General features: G+C 36.0%; 1 protein-coding gene across 1 annotated transcript in view; it reads right to left on the bottom strand.

Moving 5' to 3' along the window:
• Positions 1–20,660, bottom strand: part of CLIC4 (chloride intracellular channel 4) — a 69,033-nt gene that overhangs the window by 9,675 nt on the left and 38,698 nt on the right. Inside the window, exons 2-4 of the mRNA XM_070458451.1 lie at positions 20,083–20,192; positions 9,851–9,976; positions 2,794–2,900 (exon numbers count right to left, since the gene is read on the bottom strand). Of these exons, the coding sequence (XP_070314552.1) occupies positions 2,794–2,900; positions 9,851–9,976; positions 20,083–20,192 (343 nt within the window). The remainder of the gene's footprint in view (positions 1–2,793; positions 2,901–9,850; positions 9,977–20,082; positions 20,193–20,660) is intronic.

Genomic DNA, 20,660 nt, shown 5'->3' with positions numbered 1-20,660 from the left:
TTTAAACACGATTAAATACCCAATATGGGTATTTCACTGCTACAATGGTGAACAACCATCCTCTGATTTCACACACTTTTTAGTGGAGGGCAGGCAGCGCAAGAGAGGAGTTAAGTAGGGAGGGAGAATAAACCTTGAATAAAAAGGAACTAATCAGAACCTAACGATTCCTTGCCTCCATTTAAAAATGGGAATTGGGACATTATGGAATATGCCTCTGAGGATATAGTGCAGATTTCATCACTGCTAAATTCACTGACCTCCTAAGAATATTATAAACATCAACAGACTAATAAATTATCTATGAGTTACATTTGGGAGCTTAATAAATTATATAAATTAACGAAATCAAAGAATTTTAAAAAAACGTGAAAGATATGGGACAGGTCATACCTAACCCATCCCATAAAAGTAATTACCCATTAATTTCTCCTTTAATGTTTCAAAAGAAAACACAGTTACTCTCGGTCACCTTAGACAAGTTACTAAAGAATTATGTTTTATCTATGTTTCCTTTTATTTATTTTATTCTCTAGATCTTTTTTGTTTACTCTGTACCCTGATAAAAGCATTGGCCCTTCTGTTTCACTCGCCCAACTGCTAAGGCATCCAAACATCTAATCCCTTACATAGATAGAAGTAGGTCTTAAAGGGTCTTAAAATTGTCCAAACACACTGAATTTTGTGAAATATTTAATAGGTTTTTAAAACCAATCAAAGACTTGCCTACTCTAATTTACCATGTAAAATGAAAAACCAATCAACGTGTATGTAGGTTGTTGATTATTTGGGGGAATAAGGAGGTAGATCATTAAGGCTTATTTAAGGTATTTGAATTGTACTAAACAGACAGATAAAAGGCCGGCAACAAATATACACAAGGGAGACCCCTTAAGCTCCAAGTGATGTGGAACACTGTTTTCTGAAATCTCATGGCAGTGTGGGGAGAAGCTGCTTGGCAACTGGAATTCTTATTTACCAATAGGTAATTTAATATAAAAGGCCTTCTAAGTTATGCGCAGTATAATCTATTATGTCGCTTGATCTTATTGGTTACAGAATTCAAAGGAAAGTACACGTAGGTGGCTACTTAAGACAGGAATAAATTGATAGGAAAATAGAATACAAAGTTATAATTAAGTGAGTCACTTTCTCCCCTAGTCTCCTCCCCCATTCCCATCCCTCAAAGCAGTTTTTTTTTTAAAGCAGACACATTTTATTTCCCTCTCCTCTTTACCAAGCATCAAAAGAAATTCAACCACCCTCTAGTTTCCAACAGCCACACTGAGAAATAAAAACATTATGATTTTAACTTAGAGAGTTCATAGAAGATGTTCAGCAAGAACATCTGGGTGTACAGAGAACAGCCGCCTGCAGGAAGGAAGGAAGAACAGAGCAGAGACACGGTCCACGGACAGGAGGGGCTCCAGTGAACTGTTCACTGCGCGCACGCAAGGCTCACACAGAACCACTCATCGGACAACAAGAGACAGTTACTACGGAAAATTGCTCCCGAGCTGTGGCAGCTACTGAAACACGTTTAACAGACCTAAGACAGGCCTGAGCACTCAAGTGTTTCCCTTCCCTATAGAAACACGATTTCATGCAGTAAATATTGTTCCAGAAACCACTGAAGTTCAGTACTAAATTGTAAAATGCTGCAATTTAAAATTTTAATAGTAATTTTTAAAAGCCTGAGTAGCTTGGAAATCTCTACCCATTGAAATAACAGAAGGAAATCGGCAAATGTGTCAACTTTTAGAATTTTTATTCCTGCTCAACTGGCACTGAGATATTTTTTCCCTTTGGTATTCTTGCTCATTTGCGGCCATAAACTCCACCCAAAGAACCCCACCCAAACTACCAAACACTCTAAAATTATGATGGATTATAGTGTCTTTAGGAATTGGCTCTTTGGTAATTACTGATACTTTTAATTAAACACTAATGCTCTCTCTATATAGTTTTTGGCAGAAAGAACAATGCTTAACATCCCAAAGAGGAGAAAAGGGGAGATGACTGAACGGTGTAGTTAAGACAAGGTTCATTCAATGGGACCTCTTTCAAAGAGATTTCCCTTTTACTATGTTTGGTAAATGAAATGAGAAGACAGTGTCTTTTAATAAATAAAAGAAGGAGGTAGCATCTGTACTACACAAACCACTCTCACCATGAAAATAGGACTTGGAGAGAAAACCTTAGCTTTAGGATACAGAGACCTTTGCAAGGCTGGTGTGTCCAAATGCTCTCTTAGAGCAACTCCAAAAACTGCTCATAAGGGTAATTAGCACAAAAATCCACCCAGGCTGACTTTAGCTTCCTGGCACCCAACAATAAACAAAAGCTTTAGTAATAGTTTAAATTAAGCTATATCAATCTATCCCAACCACTACAACGACCCAATCCATTGTTTCTGAGACACTGTAATTTTCTGTATAGCTCCCTTCAGGGTAACTTCTCAGAAGAATATGTGAACAAATTCATTCAATAAACATTTAATCACACACCCACTTTATGCTAGGCACAGTTAATCAACAAGAAACAAAGAAAAAGAACAATTTAAGGACTGACTCTGGTTTATCATCAAATCTCCGATCAACTCTGAAAGCTAGTTTTTAATACTTTAAGGAATGGCCTCCAAAGTAATCATTTACAATCACTGTCATAATAGGGTTTTCTGATCTTTTTCCTGTTTTTGTTTTGTTTTGGAGGTTTTCTGGGGTGCAGGTAGGAGGGACTGGTTCTACACTGCTAATTCAACCACTTGGTGTTTTTTTTTTTTTTTTTTTTTACCTTCATTAGCCTCTGGCCTTGAATTCTTGATATATGCAGAGAATTTGGCAAAGATGTCCATTCCAGCAGTATTTGATTCTGGGTGTTTTGGTGAAAGCTTTAAGTACCTAAATGAAAAATGTAATAATGGATTATAGAGCCTTCAAAGAGACATTTGCATAAATCCTCTCAATCAAACCACTGTGCTAGCAGTTACTAGACATCTTTTAACAGTTATTACTCTAAGAAATGCCATCATCAGTTTTCCACAGAATTTTTTAAGATGTGCTTTTTCCTTAGGAAACAAAGTTCTGCACAGTGCTTTTGTTCACATATTAATATTCTTGGCATCCAAAGGGCATCCGCACCCCATCTCCATTTTATAAATTAAAATGCTGGGAAAACAGTCTACTTGTTCAGAGAGTGGTGCCAAGCCAATGGGTGTCTTAGTAAGCGAACTCTAGAGCAGAGCTATCAAAAAGAACTTTCTGTGCTGACGGAAATATTACATATCTGAATTGTCCAGTATGGTAGCCATTAGTGACTTGTGCCTATCCAAATAGGAATCTAAATTAATCATAATAAAGTTAAAACTCACTTCCTCAGTTGCACTAGCCATTTCAACTGTAGAGCTTTCTCAGATAGGGACGCCAAAGAGACATCTTTGGCATGCCATACACCGAGCCAGCCGTGCACAACAGTACCACAGAACTGTGGCAGTAGGAAAAGAATCTAGACTGGCCAAATTTAGGTCAAGGACAAAAACAGCAGGAGGCCGATCATTCACTTTAGCCCCACACTCAGGATTTTCCAAAACTTCCCATATACGAAATACAGTAAGGGTGACACCGAGCAACAGAAAAATAAGACACTGGAATTTTGCTAACAAGTGCTTTGTTGTGTTATTACAAAGTCTTTCTACTTTGAGAAGAGACATTTCATGACACAACAGCTTTTTTAAAAAGACACACACACTTGTACTTTACATACTCAAATTTCAACACATATACATAATTTTTATTTCTTCCTTAAATTGGAAAACACACGTGAAAAAGCCCAATTCTTTACTTTTCCCTTCAGTAGAGTTTGCAGCAACTCCAAGGAGACAGAACTAGAGAAATTCAGACTCTTAGCACCACTTCAGGAAAGACTGATCTTTTCTTAAAAGCCCTGCAAAACTTCCCTGGAAAATGGACTGGGGCAGTAAAACTACAGAAAAAAAATCTTACATTGAACTAGTTATTCAGATTTATTCATGCATTTTAAGATGCTTTCTTACCACTTTTCTTTAAACTAAAAATGAAAAAATTTTAGGAAAAAAATTTAGTCCAGTTGCAAGTTGTAGTTTCAGGCTAGTTTTTATATTCATATTTTTTATGTTTACCATTTTAAATTCAAGAAAAGATATCTTCTAAATTAGACATAGTACTATACTGGGAAGAAAAATATAAAATATCTATTGAATACCTATATGCTCAAGTTATTTCTTTTTTAATATCTATTTTAAGCTTAAAAGGTTCTTTATAATTAGAAGTTATATTAACTACATAATGAGTTTTTCAGTGAATAATTACAGTAAATAAATTTCACCTGAGTGTATGTATATGCATATTATATATGTGTGTGTGATGTGTGTGTTTATATATATACATATATAACATGGTTTTTTTCTGATTAACTACAGGAAACTTTATCATCTCTCTCTCTTTTTTCTTCCCCCTTGCCTGAGCTGAAACAGTTAGTTCCAGTTTCAACATCCCTGGATTTCCCTTGACTATGAAAATAACCAGCCTGTAGTTTAAATATTTCCACCACTTATAATACAGTACTTTCATTGACTCATTCCAAAGAAAATATAGTGCAAGGAACAAAAGCGCCTCTTCAGTACACCTATGTCTTCCTCTAGCCAAGTTTCTAAATTTATTCTTTTCCCCAACCAATATTTAAGAGTACCTACTTTTTCTAATGAAGTAAACTTCATAATTCTCAAAGTAACTTATAGGTAAGTAGATTTGAATTATAGATTATTTACATATTCATTTTATGCATATGTTTACTTATTCTAATAATTAGATATCTACTATGTGTCAGAAGTTGTACTAAGTACTGGGGTTATAAAGACGAACACACAGAATCATACTTACCAGAGACCTATTTTAATGAGCAGGTAAAAATGTAGGACTTGCAATCAGCGTATCCTTTATTACATGGAAACAGATACTATTACAACTCTTTAAAAAAAAAATTACTGTTCTCTAAAACATGCCCTATTCTTCTCCAAGACAAACAGTTAAACTTGTATTATTAATTTAATGCACACAATACTATAGGTACATGAGACCACTCAACCTCAATCTCTCAATTTGCTAAAAGGAAATTATATTCCAGAAAACTTACATAGTTACCCCCAAATCATTGGACTTATTAAAAGTATCATCAAACTCACATCTCCTGTCCCCAAGTCCAGTGCTGTTGTTTTTGTTCTATTACAGATCAAGTTCAAAAAGATAAATCAAATTCTAAACCGTTAAGTCCAAAATCAGTTGTCAACTTTTTTGCATTTCCCCCAAACACTGGATTTTAATAATTCATTAGTAGTAGTTTTGGCAAACTGCTTGATTAAGCAATACTTTTCAACTATTATGAACATTTACTTTAACATTTAACAAAACAAAAGTAAATGATTAATAAAAGGCTATGTGTCAACCACAGAACAGACATGCACATCCAGGGCATTGAGACTTTAAGATCAGTCCTTTATTACATCCTGTATCACTAGTATTTATGGTAGTATTTATCGCTAGTATTTATGGTAGACTAGCTAAGAATAATTCCATCCTTTAAGAAAGATCTCAGACATTTCTCCTTTCTTGTGTTAATGTGAGCATAAAGTGTGGTTATACAAGTCTATTAAATTATTCCTGTAAATTCAAGTTTCATTGTTCTCTTAAAAAAAAAAAAAGAAAGAAAAAAGGTTTAACAACAGTTTATAGAACTTTTCTCCAAAATTATCTATCTTCCTCCATCCTTCTCTCCTTTTATCAGTAAGTTGGCCAAGTATACAAGCCTGCTTCAGTTAAAAATCCAAATTTCAAAGTTTTTTAAAAGCTTTTGGTGGGGGTGGGGGTGGGGATGGGGGGTGGCAAAGTAGTTCCTTCTTTCAAGCAAGGGGGAAACTGAAAAAAAAAACCCCAGAAGAGAAGACAGTTTCTCCGTTAAAACCTATAGTTACCTAGACTAGCAAAAGCTCCTTGATTTTAGCTTTTCATTAGTCTCTAAATTCTAAACAACTCTAGAATAGCTTATATTTGTCATGATTAAATTAGAAATGCTCACATAAAAACCCCTCTGTTCTCAGTTTCATCAAATGCCAAAAACACGGTATTAGAAATGCTGGATTCCAGTCCACCAGCTTATACAACTCTCCTGCCTTTTCTCCTCCTCCTAGAAGGCTTACAATCAGTGTGAACAGGATCAGCTAAGGACCCGAAGACCTCATCCTAGAGAAAAGGCTGATACCTGACTGCCCTAGAACAGAGGAAGGGGAAAAGAATGCATGTGATGATCCCACTTTCTTCTCTCTCTCTCATCCTCTAGAAGCAAGTCTGTGTGACAGAGAACATGCTGTTCGATCAGTATTTCACACTACGGGTTACAGAACCCACTAAGGGCAAAGTACTGTCAATCCAAACATGCTGCTCCCATGCATATAAACAGAAACTCATCAGAAATTAAACCTCCCCTACTTTTTAAAAAGGGTTCACTAAATTAAGTTGGACAACCACTTTCAGTCTCACTTGGTCATCACAGTGAAACAAACTCCCTTTGCTTTCTATCCTACTCTTCCTCTAAACTTGAGCTACCCTTCAATTTTGTACTCACTAAAGCACAATTCCAATTAAAGGCTCACAGTTTACCTTTAACAAAAGTCAAACTCAACCAAATGAAAAACAGAAGTAAGAGGAAACATAGGTTTTTGAAGGCATATAGATCTAGCTTTGAAAGTAAGTATGCCAACTCTGCCCAGGTGGCGCTGGTGGTAAAGAACCCTCCTGTCAATGCAGGAGACATAAGAGAAGCAGGTTCAATCCCTGAAGCGACGTAGCATGCAGTATGCACATGCCAACTCTGCCACCATTAACTGTGAAACCTTGGACAAATTATTTTGATTACTCCTCTTCAGTTTTTCCATAAAGTCTTGGAGAGGATTGAGATACTCCACAAAATACTCCACAATGGACAGTGCACGGCACATAATTAGCACTTGAATGTTAATAACAGCAGAGGCATTAGTAACATCAAAAATACTCCCTTCTATTTAAAGTAAAATTTTAAACTTTATTTAGAAACTCTCTTCAGAATATAAAGTCAAAGTTGTTAGTCAATCAGTTGTGTCCGACTCTTTGCAACCCCATAGACTGTACCCTGCCAGTCTCTTCCGTCCATGGGATTCTCTAGGCAAGAATACTGGAGTGGATTGCCATTCCCTGCTCCAGGGGATCGTCCCTACCCAGGGGTTGAACCCAGGTCTCCTGCATTGCAGGCAGGTTCTTTAACCATTTGAGCCATCAGAAACATCAACATAAAAACAAGGAAAATTAACCACAGAGAGAATTTAGCAGATTAAGAACCCTTTAAAACAGAAAGGTCTCCCAAGTTTTAAATTAAATTACTTAAATGAAAAGATCATCTCTGCTTAGAGTATCTCTTTAAATATGCCCAAATGAAATGAAGCTAAATTTTCTATATATAAAAAACAAAGTGAAGAAATTCCCTGGTGGTCCAGTGGTTAGGACTCTGCTCTCACTGCTGAACACCCAGATTCATTCCCTGGTTGGGGAATTAAAATCCCACAAGCCACAAAATGAGGCCAAAAAAAAAGTGAAAATGTTTATTTTCAAAGTCCAAATCAAATTAAAAATGCTATGATGTCTTAGAGAGTCCTGGATGCCAAAAAATTAGAATATTTTAATATTAGCTCCATTAATATTTATTATGGAGCTATTATTATTTATTAATAACTTTAAGATTATTACTTAATATGTATTCCCTCTTAGAAAAAATAATAATGAAATTTGTTATTGTTATTGCTGATATTGTTGAATAAGGTTAGGAGAGAATATGTAAAAATACCCCCATTTTACTGAAATGGTATATAATGTTATCAGCATACTGACTTCAAAAACGTAAATATCCTTGCAAGGATTTACACAAGAAACTTTTCAGACTATGATTTGAAACAACATACAGTTTCCCTCCCAGAGAATGAATGTCATTCAAACTGTTTCTCTATTTATAATTTAGTGTTGATACAATAATCTACAGTTATGAGAGAAAGACTACTTTCACTAGCATCTGAGGATAAACTAGCAAATACGGAACCTTCCTCACAGCTGACAGACTTTAAAAATGAAAAGGGTAAGATACACATACATACATATATATATATATATATATACACACATACATAAAAAGAATAAAAAGAGGTCTGGCAGGTTCCATTTTCTCTCAACAGTTATTTGAATGAATGTTCATAATAGTTCATTACTAATGTATATAAAGCTTCAGTTTCTATTTTATAAAGATCTTAGTTTCAGTTTATCAGTATTCTAACTATATACATGTTCTGGAGGAAAAGTCAAACATAGTTTTATAGATATTGGTCTACAGAAACTTTACTAGGGATGGAAGGTAGGTTAGGACTCTTGGAAAATAGAGATAAAAGAAGTTTGAGGTTCTCAGAAAGACAGGAAAGCAGAGGATAAACTTTAGAATATAGGATTAAGAAAAAGAAAATTTAAGCTTAGTATAAGATTGCTGAATAGAGGGTAATTCTGTTCCTAATTGAAGATGAACTAGTTGCAGACAGGGGTGTCATTATTCATATATCTCCTGGCAGTCTTCTTGCCTACCATCTTCAATCTTGCATGCTATGCTGCAGTCACATCCTTAGGTCCTCCAAAGAAACAGTTTATTCAAAATTATTTTTCTGCTTAGAACGTCTGTCATCTTTGCATTCACCTGTGGAATGCCAATCTTTTTTTTTCAATTATAGCTTAATTCAAATATTATCTCTTTCTCTAAAGCCTTTCCTGATTCCACTCACTTTCCCATAGCACCACTATCTGTCCATATTCAACTGCACCTCTAGAGAGCAGGAACTATCTCATATTGTATCCATAGAACTTTGTTGCCCAGTAACTGTTTGCAGAATAAACCAGTGAATGAAGGAATGAATACTGAGTAACTATTATTTTAGAACTCTCTAACTCAATAATCCCATTCCAGGGAAATTTATCTGTATGTGTGGAGAGTAAGGACAACTAACAAGAGAAAGCTTGGGCCCCCCGCCCCAAAAAAAAACCTGGTTTTCAGGATAATCAAACTGGAAAAGCCTAAAAGGCTTTGAATCTATGCTAAGATTACATTATGATGCAAACCTGCATAGTTGCAATTTAGGTAACTGTCATTACAGTACATTTATTTCTCAACTACATCTCACATTATAGGCAATAGTTGAGTATTTTAAAATCATTTACCATGTGGGCTAATATGCAGGACCAGGGGATCTAGAACACCTCTGAGAAATATATACATAAAAATGGAATCCCAGGGACACAGTCTAAAAAGTTAATGCCCTTGGGTAGTAGCTTCAGAAAATTACCTTTAAAATGGCCTGACAGGAAATCTCCCAGCAACCTGTACCACACTCCTGCTTAGACATTCTGGCTGGGTTCAATGTGAGTATGTCTTTCCCCATCTCTTATCCTTAAATTTCACTCTCGTTTTGGGACCTCAAATAATCAGTCTTTCCTGACTTGTCTCATATCCCAAACACCAGGCATTCTCCAGCTTAACCCGATTCCTATCTTTCTTAGTATGGCTCACTGGCCTAGCCAGCAGCCAATTCTGACAACTGTGTAGCATTATAATGAATGAAGAGAAGTCCTAGTAATTCCAACTTAATTCTGTGACAATTTAACTTAAGTACAATGAGTAGAAATGTCTCTAAGGGACGGATAAGACAAAGCTTTAAAAAGACGGCACTATTTCCAGGCATATTTTCTTGGATACTCACTTGGGGGGGCATAAGACTTCTTCAAGAAATTCTTCAATTTTATTTACATCCGTTTTGACCTCATTGTTGAAAGTTATAAATGGTGGGTGGGTCCCCGGAGCCAAGTTCTGCAGGTCTGCAGGCTTCCTGTTAGGCAAAACAGTGGTCAAAATCAGGTCACTTTTAACTCTAACTAAAGAAGGCAACAATACTTCACATTCTCAGAGTGATTCTAAATTTTAAAGTGCATAAAAATGAATAAGAAAAAAATATACTTTTTCCACTAAGTATAATAGCTGCAACAGTACTCTAGTAAGAGGCAAACCTCCACAAAGCATATAATTTATAAGAAAATTTTAAATCTTTGATTTTAATTACAAAGTCCTTCATTCATGTTTCAAATTTAACTGAGGTACTTATTAGAAATGGAGATAGAATGAGGGGAAGACGACTTGGAAGTCAGTCTCTAGTCTAGACACTGGCACCAACTTACTGTATAAAGATGGACAAACTATAACTTCTCCAGGCCTTTTATTTTTTAAATAAGGGAGAGGAGTAGCTGATTCCCACAATCCTTTTCCATAACATTTCAAATTCAGGTGTTACTTCCTTTCCATTTTCCAAGTCCAGACTTGATGGAAAAAAAAAATTAAAAGATTTGACTAGTAACAAAATACTTTAATATATAAGAGAGCATAAACAAAGATAAAAGGCAACACAGAATGGAAAAATATGACAGTAATAAGAAGGATTTTGTCCAAATTCAAAAATTCTAATAGGTATGGGTCAAAATAAATTGATAAGCAACAGATAAGTGAACATATGGAAAAATGTCCACAAACCCAATTATCAAAGAAATTCAAAATTAAAGAATGAAGACATTCTCCTCCTATTAGGACAAACTGAAAATACACAGAACACTAATAAAAATGGCAAAACTGGTATGTTGCCCTATTAAAAAGCAAAATGCCTCAACTAAGCCCAACATGCATGACCAGATATGGTGTGCATCCTAATGATAAAACATGAAGCACACATCACCACCTAAAAGCATTCTTACCAATCAAGCCTCCTAGGGCAGCTGTCTCTCAGTCTGTGATCTAGGGAACCAGGGTACCCTGGAGAAGGGAGTGGCTGCCCACTTCAGTGATCTGGCCTGGAGAGTTCCATGGACTGTGTAGCCCATAGGGTCGCAAAGAGTCAGACACGACTGAGCAACTTTCACTTTTCATCAGATAGTCCATGAGGTCAAAACCACTCCAATAATACAAAGACATCATGTAGCTTTTTCACTCTCATGTTGTATAGTGGAGTTTTCCACAGGTTACTTGGTGATATCACAAAGTAACAAATACAGAAGCAGATATAAGAATCTGTCTTCTATTAAGGCAGTCATTAGATATGTACAAAAATATAAAACAATGCCACTCTTCTCACTAATTTCGAAGAATAAAGTTATTTTTAATTAAAAACTGTGATGACGAGTTCATGATTATTCTACTTAAATGAATTCGTAAATAATCATTTTAAATTTCTAACATTAAATAGAAATTTAAAATTTTATTCCTAACTTTAATTTCTAATATAGTAAAATCAATATTAATGAAAGCTCTTTGAGGTCTTCAATAATTTAAAAGAATAAAGGGGTCCTGAGACCAAAAAGTTCATTTATAGTTAAGTGATACCACAAGGAAGCAGTCAGCCAAATCTAGAATTTGGGGCAATCTACAGTTCAACTAATTGGATTTTCACCAGTCAATGACAGAAGGACAAAAAGCCACAAGTGGGAGTTAGAAGGGATTATTGTAGATTAAGAAAAATTTATGAGACATAACAACCAAATATGAGTTTAATTTGTTTGAATCCTAATTTGAACAAACCAGTGAAAGAGAGAATATTTTGGAGACAACTAAGGAAACTGGGGCGGGGAACCTCTCCAGTGGCTCAGCGGTAAAGAATCCACCTGTAATGCAGGAGACATGGTAGAAGCTGCGGGTTTGGTCCCTGGGTCTCAAGGAAGATCCCCTGGAGGAGGAAATGACAACCCACTCCAGTATTCTTGCCTGGAAAATTCCATGGACAGAGGTGACCGGGGGCTACAGTCCATGGTGTTGCAAAGAGTCGGACACGACTGAGTGACTAAACAACAGGGAAACTGGATTATACACTGGGAACTAGATATTATAATGGCATTGTGGTTAGGTAAAGAAATGTCATTATTGTTTGGAGATATACAATGAAATAAGTAGAGGTGAAATGACAGTATTCCTGGGGTGCGCTTTGAAATATTTCAGGGAAGAAAAAAAAAAGGGACAAAGCAAATGGAAGCAAAACCTTGTTAAAAGAACTGAAGTTACAAGGAAGTTGAAGAACTCTCATAATTAAGAAGATGAACATTAAAAACTTAAAAAAAATAGCGCATTGCTTCAAAGAACTTTTCCCCTAGTAAAGACCTTCCTTCCTTCCCTCCTTACCACAAATGCACACAATTTGAATAAAATAAAGGATATCTTTAAGTGTATCATGAAGGTAAAATATTTTGTCATTAAAAAGAATTTTTAAAATAGAGTGTATCTTAAAATCTATACTCAGTCCAGCTTATCAATTTCCCCTGTGCTTATTCACATCAATTCTCTCTCTCCCTTTCTTTACCTCCCCTTACCCCACCCACACCATGTTAACTCTCTCTCAGTTTAGGTCTGGAGAGTGCCTCATCTACCATTATATTCCAATCAAATATACAAGGACTTAGTAATTATCCAAATAGCTCAAATGTTCTAACTCAGGGCCCCCCTCTACTCATGTTCTACAGCATATCTCCATCCCAAGCCAAAGAAAAAATAACACTATTTATCAACTTCTGCAATAACCTAAATTCCAGAAGAGAACTTTTTAAAAGTCAAAATCTGATCTGATTTTCAACTCTTATTCTTTTACTGAGCATTCTTTGGTTGGACAAGGTAAAGTTGAGCACAAAATATTCAGAATACATGAAACGTGAGTTAAATAGTGAGGCATGACTAGACGGTTCCAGTAACTTTTATATAAGTATTCAACTCCAAATTAGAATTGTTCTATTTCATTTCACTGGTTTCTTTTTTTGTTTTTGGCTGTACTGCATGGTTTTCAGAATATTAGTTCCTCTGACCAGGGACTGAACCTGGGCATGGGCACACGGCAGCCCTACCACTGGACCACCAGGGAATTGCCACTGGTTTCTTTTTGTTATTCCTTTTTACTCATCTTAACCACCTGTTCTTTGATCACTAAAGGGTCCAGTATGTCCAAGATGGTAGTTATCTCTAGTCTTCAAGTCACCCATTCATATTCTTACTCAGAATCACATTTGTTCCCATTTATAATTTATTTCCTCCTCAACTCAGAAAGACCATACACAAAATCAAGAGTCTGGAAACCCTAACAATTTAGGGTTTATATATTTATTTCCAACTCCTAACACTTAAAAAAGTTAAGAAAGTAGCACAAAGGTAAGAAAGAACAACAGTATCTCATCACTGCAAGGAGGGCTAATAAAACTGTATAAAATACACGACAAAGAAAATACACATATCTTCCATCAATGCCAGTGATGAATAAGAACATCCTTTAATCTGTCACACACAAATTGTGGTCACCCAGAAGACACTTTTCTCACTTCGAAGTTATAAAACATATCCACTAACATTCTTATGACTAATGAAGAGTCCATTAATGCTTAAGTATAAGGTAATCATTTTTTTATGAACAGGGCAGAGTTAGGTAAAGGAGAAGAAGGAAATCAATGCTATAAAATAATCTATAAGGTAGGGTGGCAAAATAAATAGCAGTTACTACTTCTACAATAAATTACGACAATTTTCAAGGTTTCCAAACAAAAATATTTGTTAGAGGAGGGATAAAGTTAGCATGGTAGAGAAGAAAAAACCAAAAAACCAAATAAAAAGAACCTGGTTAAAGTCCCAAATTGAACAGTTCTGCTATTCATCAGCTATGTGACTAAATAAATCACATCCTTTCTGGGCCTAGATTTCCTCATTTGTATTATGGATATAAGACTTGATTTGTCTATAAAGATCAAATCAAATAATGGGTATGAAAGTGAACTTAACTTTATACAAGTGTTCATGAAAGTGGCAATTTTAAACTCTGAATCTGATGGTTCAAAATTCTATTTGAGTCTGATGGTTATTTAGCATTAGCTGGTACTAAGAAATTTGATTAACATAGAAGTGTGTAAGTAAAGTGAAACTATGCACAACTAGTGAATAGTCCTTGTTTCTGCTGAAAGGCTATATAGATTTTTTTTTTTAAGGTGATGAAACTATTTTCCAGGATTAACTGTTGAGATGAAGGACAATCATGTTAGATCCTTCCTCCAAGTGAAAGTAGATTTGAGAAAAAACTTTAATGCCTCTAAACAGATCAGCAGATTTCAAATGGACAAGTTGTAAGCACTGAAGTGACTCACTTAGAAGCTATTATCAAGTCAGCAACCAGATAGAATCTAAGATTCTTCACCTTCGAGTCCTCACTCGGCACTCTAAGGTCTCATGTTTTGTTTGACCCACAAAGGCTCATTTTCACAGATGCTTCACAGAAACTTGACGTTTCAAGAACTGCAACGTGAGAAAAATGAAACTGAACAGGTAATGGCTCAAATTTTCAGGACATCTTTGGTTTATTTCATAAAAGGCCTTCAATAAGTATTCAGCAATTCATTCAAATGTTTCCCTTAACAGATATCTAGGAAAGTAAAGTGCACAGAATTCATGCCTTGATATGAGAGCATGAATGTTTTGGAGGCTATTTATTTTCACAGTTAACCATCAGAGTAAGTCTTTTTTTATAGTAGTCTTCTATTTAGATGAAAAAAATTATTCTGTTATTGCCTATTTTGTTTCCAGATGAAAAAAAGGAAATATATAAAGAGAAAAAACTAAAACAAACAAAAAAAACAGAAAGAGAAAGAAGGAATGAAAAGGAGGCACCTTATAGAAGCTAATACTTTAAGCAACTTAAGTGGGTTAACTTCAATTAAAATTTAATTCAGCACAAACAATTGGAGGCCCTTGGGCTGGTGGCTCAGTTCCAGCTGCTTGGTAAAAATGAGTATAGCACAGCCACAGGAGACTGGAGCTGGTTCTTAAAAATGACCAAATGTAACTAGTCGACTCACTAAATAGAAAAAAATACTAAGGATGTAGACTTATTTGTTAATTGAGTTTCCTTTTAAAACTTTAAAGGTGTTGATTTTTCAGACATAAAATTAATTCACATAAGTCAAGAGAATGCTAGACATAGTATATGGCAAATTAGCAGAAAAAAAAAGTAACAACACAAATCTTTTGGTTCAGATCACTTTACTCCTATTAATTATTCTTCACTAGATTTGCAATATTCTGACTAATACTAAATCACTAACTGAATGACTGAATCGTTGTGGACATCAAACCACACACACCAAGATCCCCATTACTAAGCATCTGCTTAGTAATGTGTCCCAGTTTAACCAGTTAAAGGATTTTATTTATTGTGATCAAATGTGGTATACTGCTGATCCCTGTCTACTTGAAAGTCAATTTGTGGAGCAGTCATTTTAAAACAAAATAACATCTATGAAAAGGTATCAAATACAACTTTTATAATTCTTAACAGATTTATAGTTTATAAGCAGAATGTATACTGATAACAGAGCTTTTCGGTGGCTCAGCAGTAAAGAATCCACTTACAATGCAGGAGACACCAGGTTCAATCCCTGGGTGGAGAAGATACCCCTGGGGGAGGGAATGGCAATCCATTCTACTATTCCTGCCTGGAGAATCCCAAGAACAGAGGAAGCCTGGAGAGCTACAGTCCATGGAGTCTGGACATGAGCTGGACATGACTCAAGTGACCGAGCACTCACGAACACACACTGGTAACAGGTTTAGAAAACCTTTCATTTACAATCCAGTTTTCTAATTCAGCTCTTAGTGGCCTCAACAGGATTTCCATCTTTGAAATTATCTTGAAAAAGAACATAAAGACACATGGCAATGAAATTCTCCCTGTCTGTCTGTCTCACACACACATACCGAAAGTACACATGTGATTCAGAATGCATTCATGAGACATGTATCTTCAATTGTAGGACCATTCTAACAAGGGCTTCATGTAGCCCAAGTCAACTTCACGAAGGGAAAGGACAGAGTCTGTACTTTCCTGCCTGACTAGCAGCAGGAAATGAATGATTTCTCTAAAAGGCTGGACTGTTCCACTCCACTTAGTCTCTCTGTACATGTCATTCAAGCTGCTGTTTACTAAAGAAATACCTGGAACTCAAACTGATCTCTCAACTTGCTAATGACTATTTTCAGAAGGGTGGAACCACAGAGATAATGAAAGTGATAATGAAAGCAAATTACCTCAAAAATATACTTGGAAATCAGATTTTGTTCTGAGTTTATAAGTCCTTTTAAGACACACAGAGCTATCATTTTCATAGTTCCACTGTAACATTTTAAATTACTTCAAAATTGTTTTAAACTATCATAGCAATCTTCCAAACTTTATGCCATGACAATGGCAACTTACTGTGGGTCTGATTCACACAATGTTACAAATGGTGTGCAGACTTCTAAAGCAGAAGGAAATTAGCAACACCTCAAAGGATGAGAGTTTCAATGTCTAAGATAGGAATGGAAAATGAAAAAAAATACTGCTCAGACTTTTAAGGTGGTCTTCCCCAATTTACTTAATTTCTCTGAGAATATCATGGAGGAGGAATTTTATGCACTAGTAATATAACACTGCTTTTAAAATAAAAAGCTAATTTCTTAAAGTTATCAGTTCTACTCTCAGTTCCCCAAGCCAGAGGAGCTCACCCTAACAACTACATGGCCACACTCAGCTACATCCCAGTCAGTGTGACTGTCTCTCTCATTACTGTTTTCACGCTTTCTTCTTTCTCTTCCTCCAGCCTACCTCTCAGGTTTATCTGTGCTCTGATGATGCTGATCTCTGATTTAGGAACTTCTGAGCACAGTGAAGATAGTGGAAGTCTTTAAATAAAGATCTTGATCACTGCCATGAACCTGTTAGCTAGAAAGGCCCTATAACACCAGTGTGATAAAATAATTCTATTCAATGAAAGGTCTGAACATGGTTTGATATGAGTAGTTTCTAATAAGTATGGTGAAGATATTTAACATGTAATAGACACTGAAGAAATGCCAGTTTATTTTCCCCTTTCTCCTTTCTGAGATTAAAAATGAGGTAACTGACCTCGAAGAAGATGAGGTAACTTGCCTGAGGTCCCAGGGAAACCAGGGACAGGCTCTCTCTGCACAGAACCAGGTCTCTGCCTCTCGAATTTTCTACTATGCCATGGTTGCTCCCCTTTTGATGATGTGATAACATCTTGAAATGTGCCCCACATTTTATTATTTTCACTTACATTTGCCTGAAGCTTTTGTTCAAATGGCAGTTGATAAAAACTTAAATTCCTCCTAAAGCCTACAAACTTTTTTTTAATCTAAAAGTTCTGTAATATGATTGCAGCATAAACTGAAAATTAGGTTTAGAAATTACTCCCACTAAAGTATTAAGGCAGCACCGGCAGGCAAGCAATGGTAGGTTGCTCCAAGTATCACAGGGGCATATGAATACCTCCAGCATAGTCATTAACACCAATTGAGCTTCAAAGAGAACCTGTCATACAGTGCCAGAACTAGAAACTGGCTTGTTCTTATGGATGAAATGTCATGTAACAATAATTTTTTCAGAGCAGAGAGTGGGCTTCTAAAAAGCTCTCAGTAGAGTTCTATTGCTCTCCACCAGCTTGTTCTGGGATCAGTACATTTCACCAAGAAATTAGGCAATTATCAGAAAAAGCAGAAAACAACCACTGTGGGAACCAGATCTTTTCTCCCCCACAGCTTTCTAAAATCAGTCACATTTAAAGTTTTAAAAATTATGAAAGGTACTTTTTTCTTTTTGAAAGGTACTTTTTACTACATGATGTTTTATTCTTCTGTGACAACTTTATTCTATTTACATTTTTTTTCTTGAGCCAATGTTTACTTTCTTTAGGTACCTTCTCTTTGAAATCTTAGTTAGACTACATATTAAGGGTGGTGTTGTTGCCCACTGTGTCCAACTCTTTAGCGACCCCATGGACTGCAGCCCACCAGGCTCCTTTGTCCATGGAATTTCTCGGACAAGAATACTGGAGTAGGTTGCCATTTCCTTCTCCAGGGGAGCTTCCCAATCCAGGGATCAGACCCATGTCTCCTACTTGGCAGGCAGACTCTTTACCACTGAGTCACCTGGGAAGCCCATATAAGGGTGAAACTCATAGAAAAGATCTGGAAGAATGATAAACACCAAACCTAAGTTCAATTATCTCTGTGAAGGGGAACTTGATGACCAAGGTTGGGAATGAAGGGGACTCATTACCATTTACTAGCTGTATACTTTTAATTGATCTTAAGAAGGTTTTTTAATTTTTTAATATATACTGTAGACCTAAGATTTTTAAAGAATGCTAAAGAATATAGGCTCCAATATTCAGTGCTCTCTGTTTATTTAACACAAAGCTCTAGGAAATAAACATATATCTGGAGTAGTATATTTTATGTGAGAAAACCCTGAATTTTTCATCCCACTTCTGTGTCACTTTTTGCATGCAGGGTACATTACATATACAAGCCCTAAACATATACAAGCCCTCAAATATCAATCAACTTCCAGGAATAATGTCTTAAAAAGTTTGTAAGTGAAAAGTGAAACAGATGAATTAGAAACGGCTGTTACAAGTTCACTTCCTTTTCTGAACCAGATTCCCATCGTTTTTTGTGCTATTACTGGTATGTACCACAATCAAGCACTGTATTGGGCTGTTCAAAAAAGGCTTTTTTCAAAGCATGGCAGTCAATTCACTTACTCCAAGCCAAAAATGGAATAGGAGGAATCCATGTATTTTAAGACACACTAAGGGTGTGTGCTTGGCGGCATGGTCTATTTTTAGGAGTTATATTGGGAAACTCCCTTTGTGAATGCGTGTAGGAAAAAAACAGTAATAGAAGGGTAACTATAAATTATTTCATTCTTACAACAGTCCTGTCCAATATAGCCAGGTTTTTCTTCAAATGAACCTGTAGTGTTAATTCTTACAATTTCCAAGGCTTACTTCTATGCTCATATATATAACCAAAGGGGTTCCTAGAAGACTTTATGACTTATTTTCAATAAAGACATTTTAAGTCCTCAAAATCTAATTAAGTGAAGCCAAAAAAAAAAAAAATTTTAAGGTCCCAGAGAATGATAACCAAGAACAGGGCATGGGATTATAGCTGTCTAATAACTCTCACCTTGTGATGCCCAGAAGAAGAATGCACGTGAATTCTGCTACCCACAAGTGACAGCCTGTCAATACTGTTGCTTGGATACTGTCCATGATTGACATGCTCACAAAATAAACAGCAACGCATGTCGTGGCGTTTGTGTCAAGAGGAATATACATTTCTACTGCCACACCCTAAACTGTCTATTGGTATAAATGTTCTCAACCCTTGGCTTAAACCTTTTTTTAATAAAAAAGTATGAATGTTCTTCGCCTCGGATCTGTTTGCTAGGGGACAACAGAAGTTCCTGAGGAAAACAGCTTACTGCTTATCAGGGCTCTTCACAGCCCTCTCCACTTTGGTCTATGGAGAGAAAATTAGAAACATCCTTCAACTAGCAAGAACAATCACAGGGCCATAGAGCAAGATAACTGCTCTTACTCTATAATTGTATTTAACCAAATATGGTCAAAATTGTTTTATAGAAAACTCCTATTATTCCCTGAAAAGTAGATTAAATGAAAAAGACCACAGCAGTAATCAACCTCCTAAAATTCAATGCTTGGTTTTAAAAATCCAGATACATAGGCCATGTGTTTACTAGCACATGAGAAGGCATCTGCTTAGAAAGTTCTTCATAGTTCCATGCTCATCCTGTAACATCAAAGATGTCACTGCATCTACACTAAAATAGCTCCTGGTGCTGCTCTTGAAATATAGGGTAAACATACAATAAGTTCTTAAAAACACAGAGTGGTCACATGCAATATACTGACACTGTGAATTATCTGTAATACTTACGCAAGTTAAATGTGTCCATCAATCAGCTGAACTTTAATACATTTCTTTAGAGTGAGAGACGGGGAGACGATCAAACTGAAACAGTAACGTATGTACTCAGGTTGATCCCTAACCATAACCAAGTCTTACCTTTTCAGGTCAACAGTTGTGACACTAAACACAACTCCTTTGAGCCAAAGAATCATGAAGAGCCTCTGGGAAAAGGGGCAGTTTCCTATGCTTTCACCATCACTGCCAGCCTGGGAAACAGAAATGAACATTAAAAAAAAAATGTCAAAGTGATGATACACAAAACTACAGACCTTTTTCTGAATTTTTAATCAAGGGTACGAGGAGACAGGGAAAGTTGCACTGTGGAAGGAAGAAACTCAGGTCTTTCATTGGCCTCTTTCTTTCACTCTTCTATTTATTTGGCTGTGCCTCGTGGCTTGCAGGATCTTAGCTCTCTCTGACCAGGGATTGAACTCAGGGCTTCAGCAGTGAAAGCACACAATCCTGACCACTGGACCACCAGAGAATTCTCACCTCTTTCTCTTCTTAAAAATGGCTAGCCTAATACAGCATTGTCCAAGACCACTTTCTGCAATGATAGAAACTACCACTGTCCAAAACAGTAGTTATTTGTGATACGTGGCTAATGAGTACTTAAAATGTAGTTGGTTCAACAAACTTAATTTTATTTACTTCTAATTAATTTTACATTTAAA

This window comes from Odocoileus virginianus, chromosome 30, assembly GCF_023699985.2.
Source record: "Odocoileus virginianus isolate 20LAN1187 ecotype Illinois chromosome 30, Ovbor_1.2, whole genome shotgun sequence".
NCBI lineage: Eukaryota > Metazoa > Chordata > Mammalia > Artiodactyla > Cervidae > Odocoileus > Odocoileus virginianus.
This window is presented reverse-complemented; position numbering and strand designations above follow the sequence as displayed.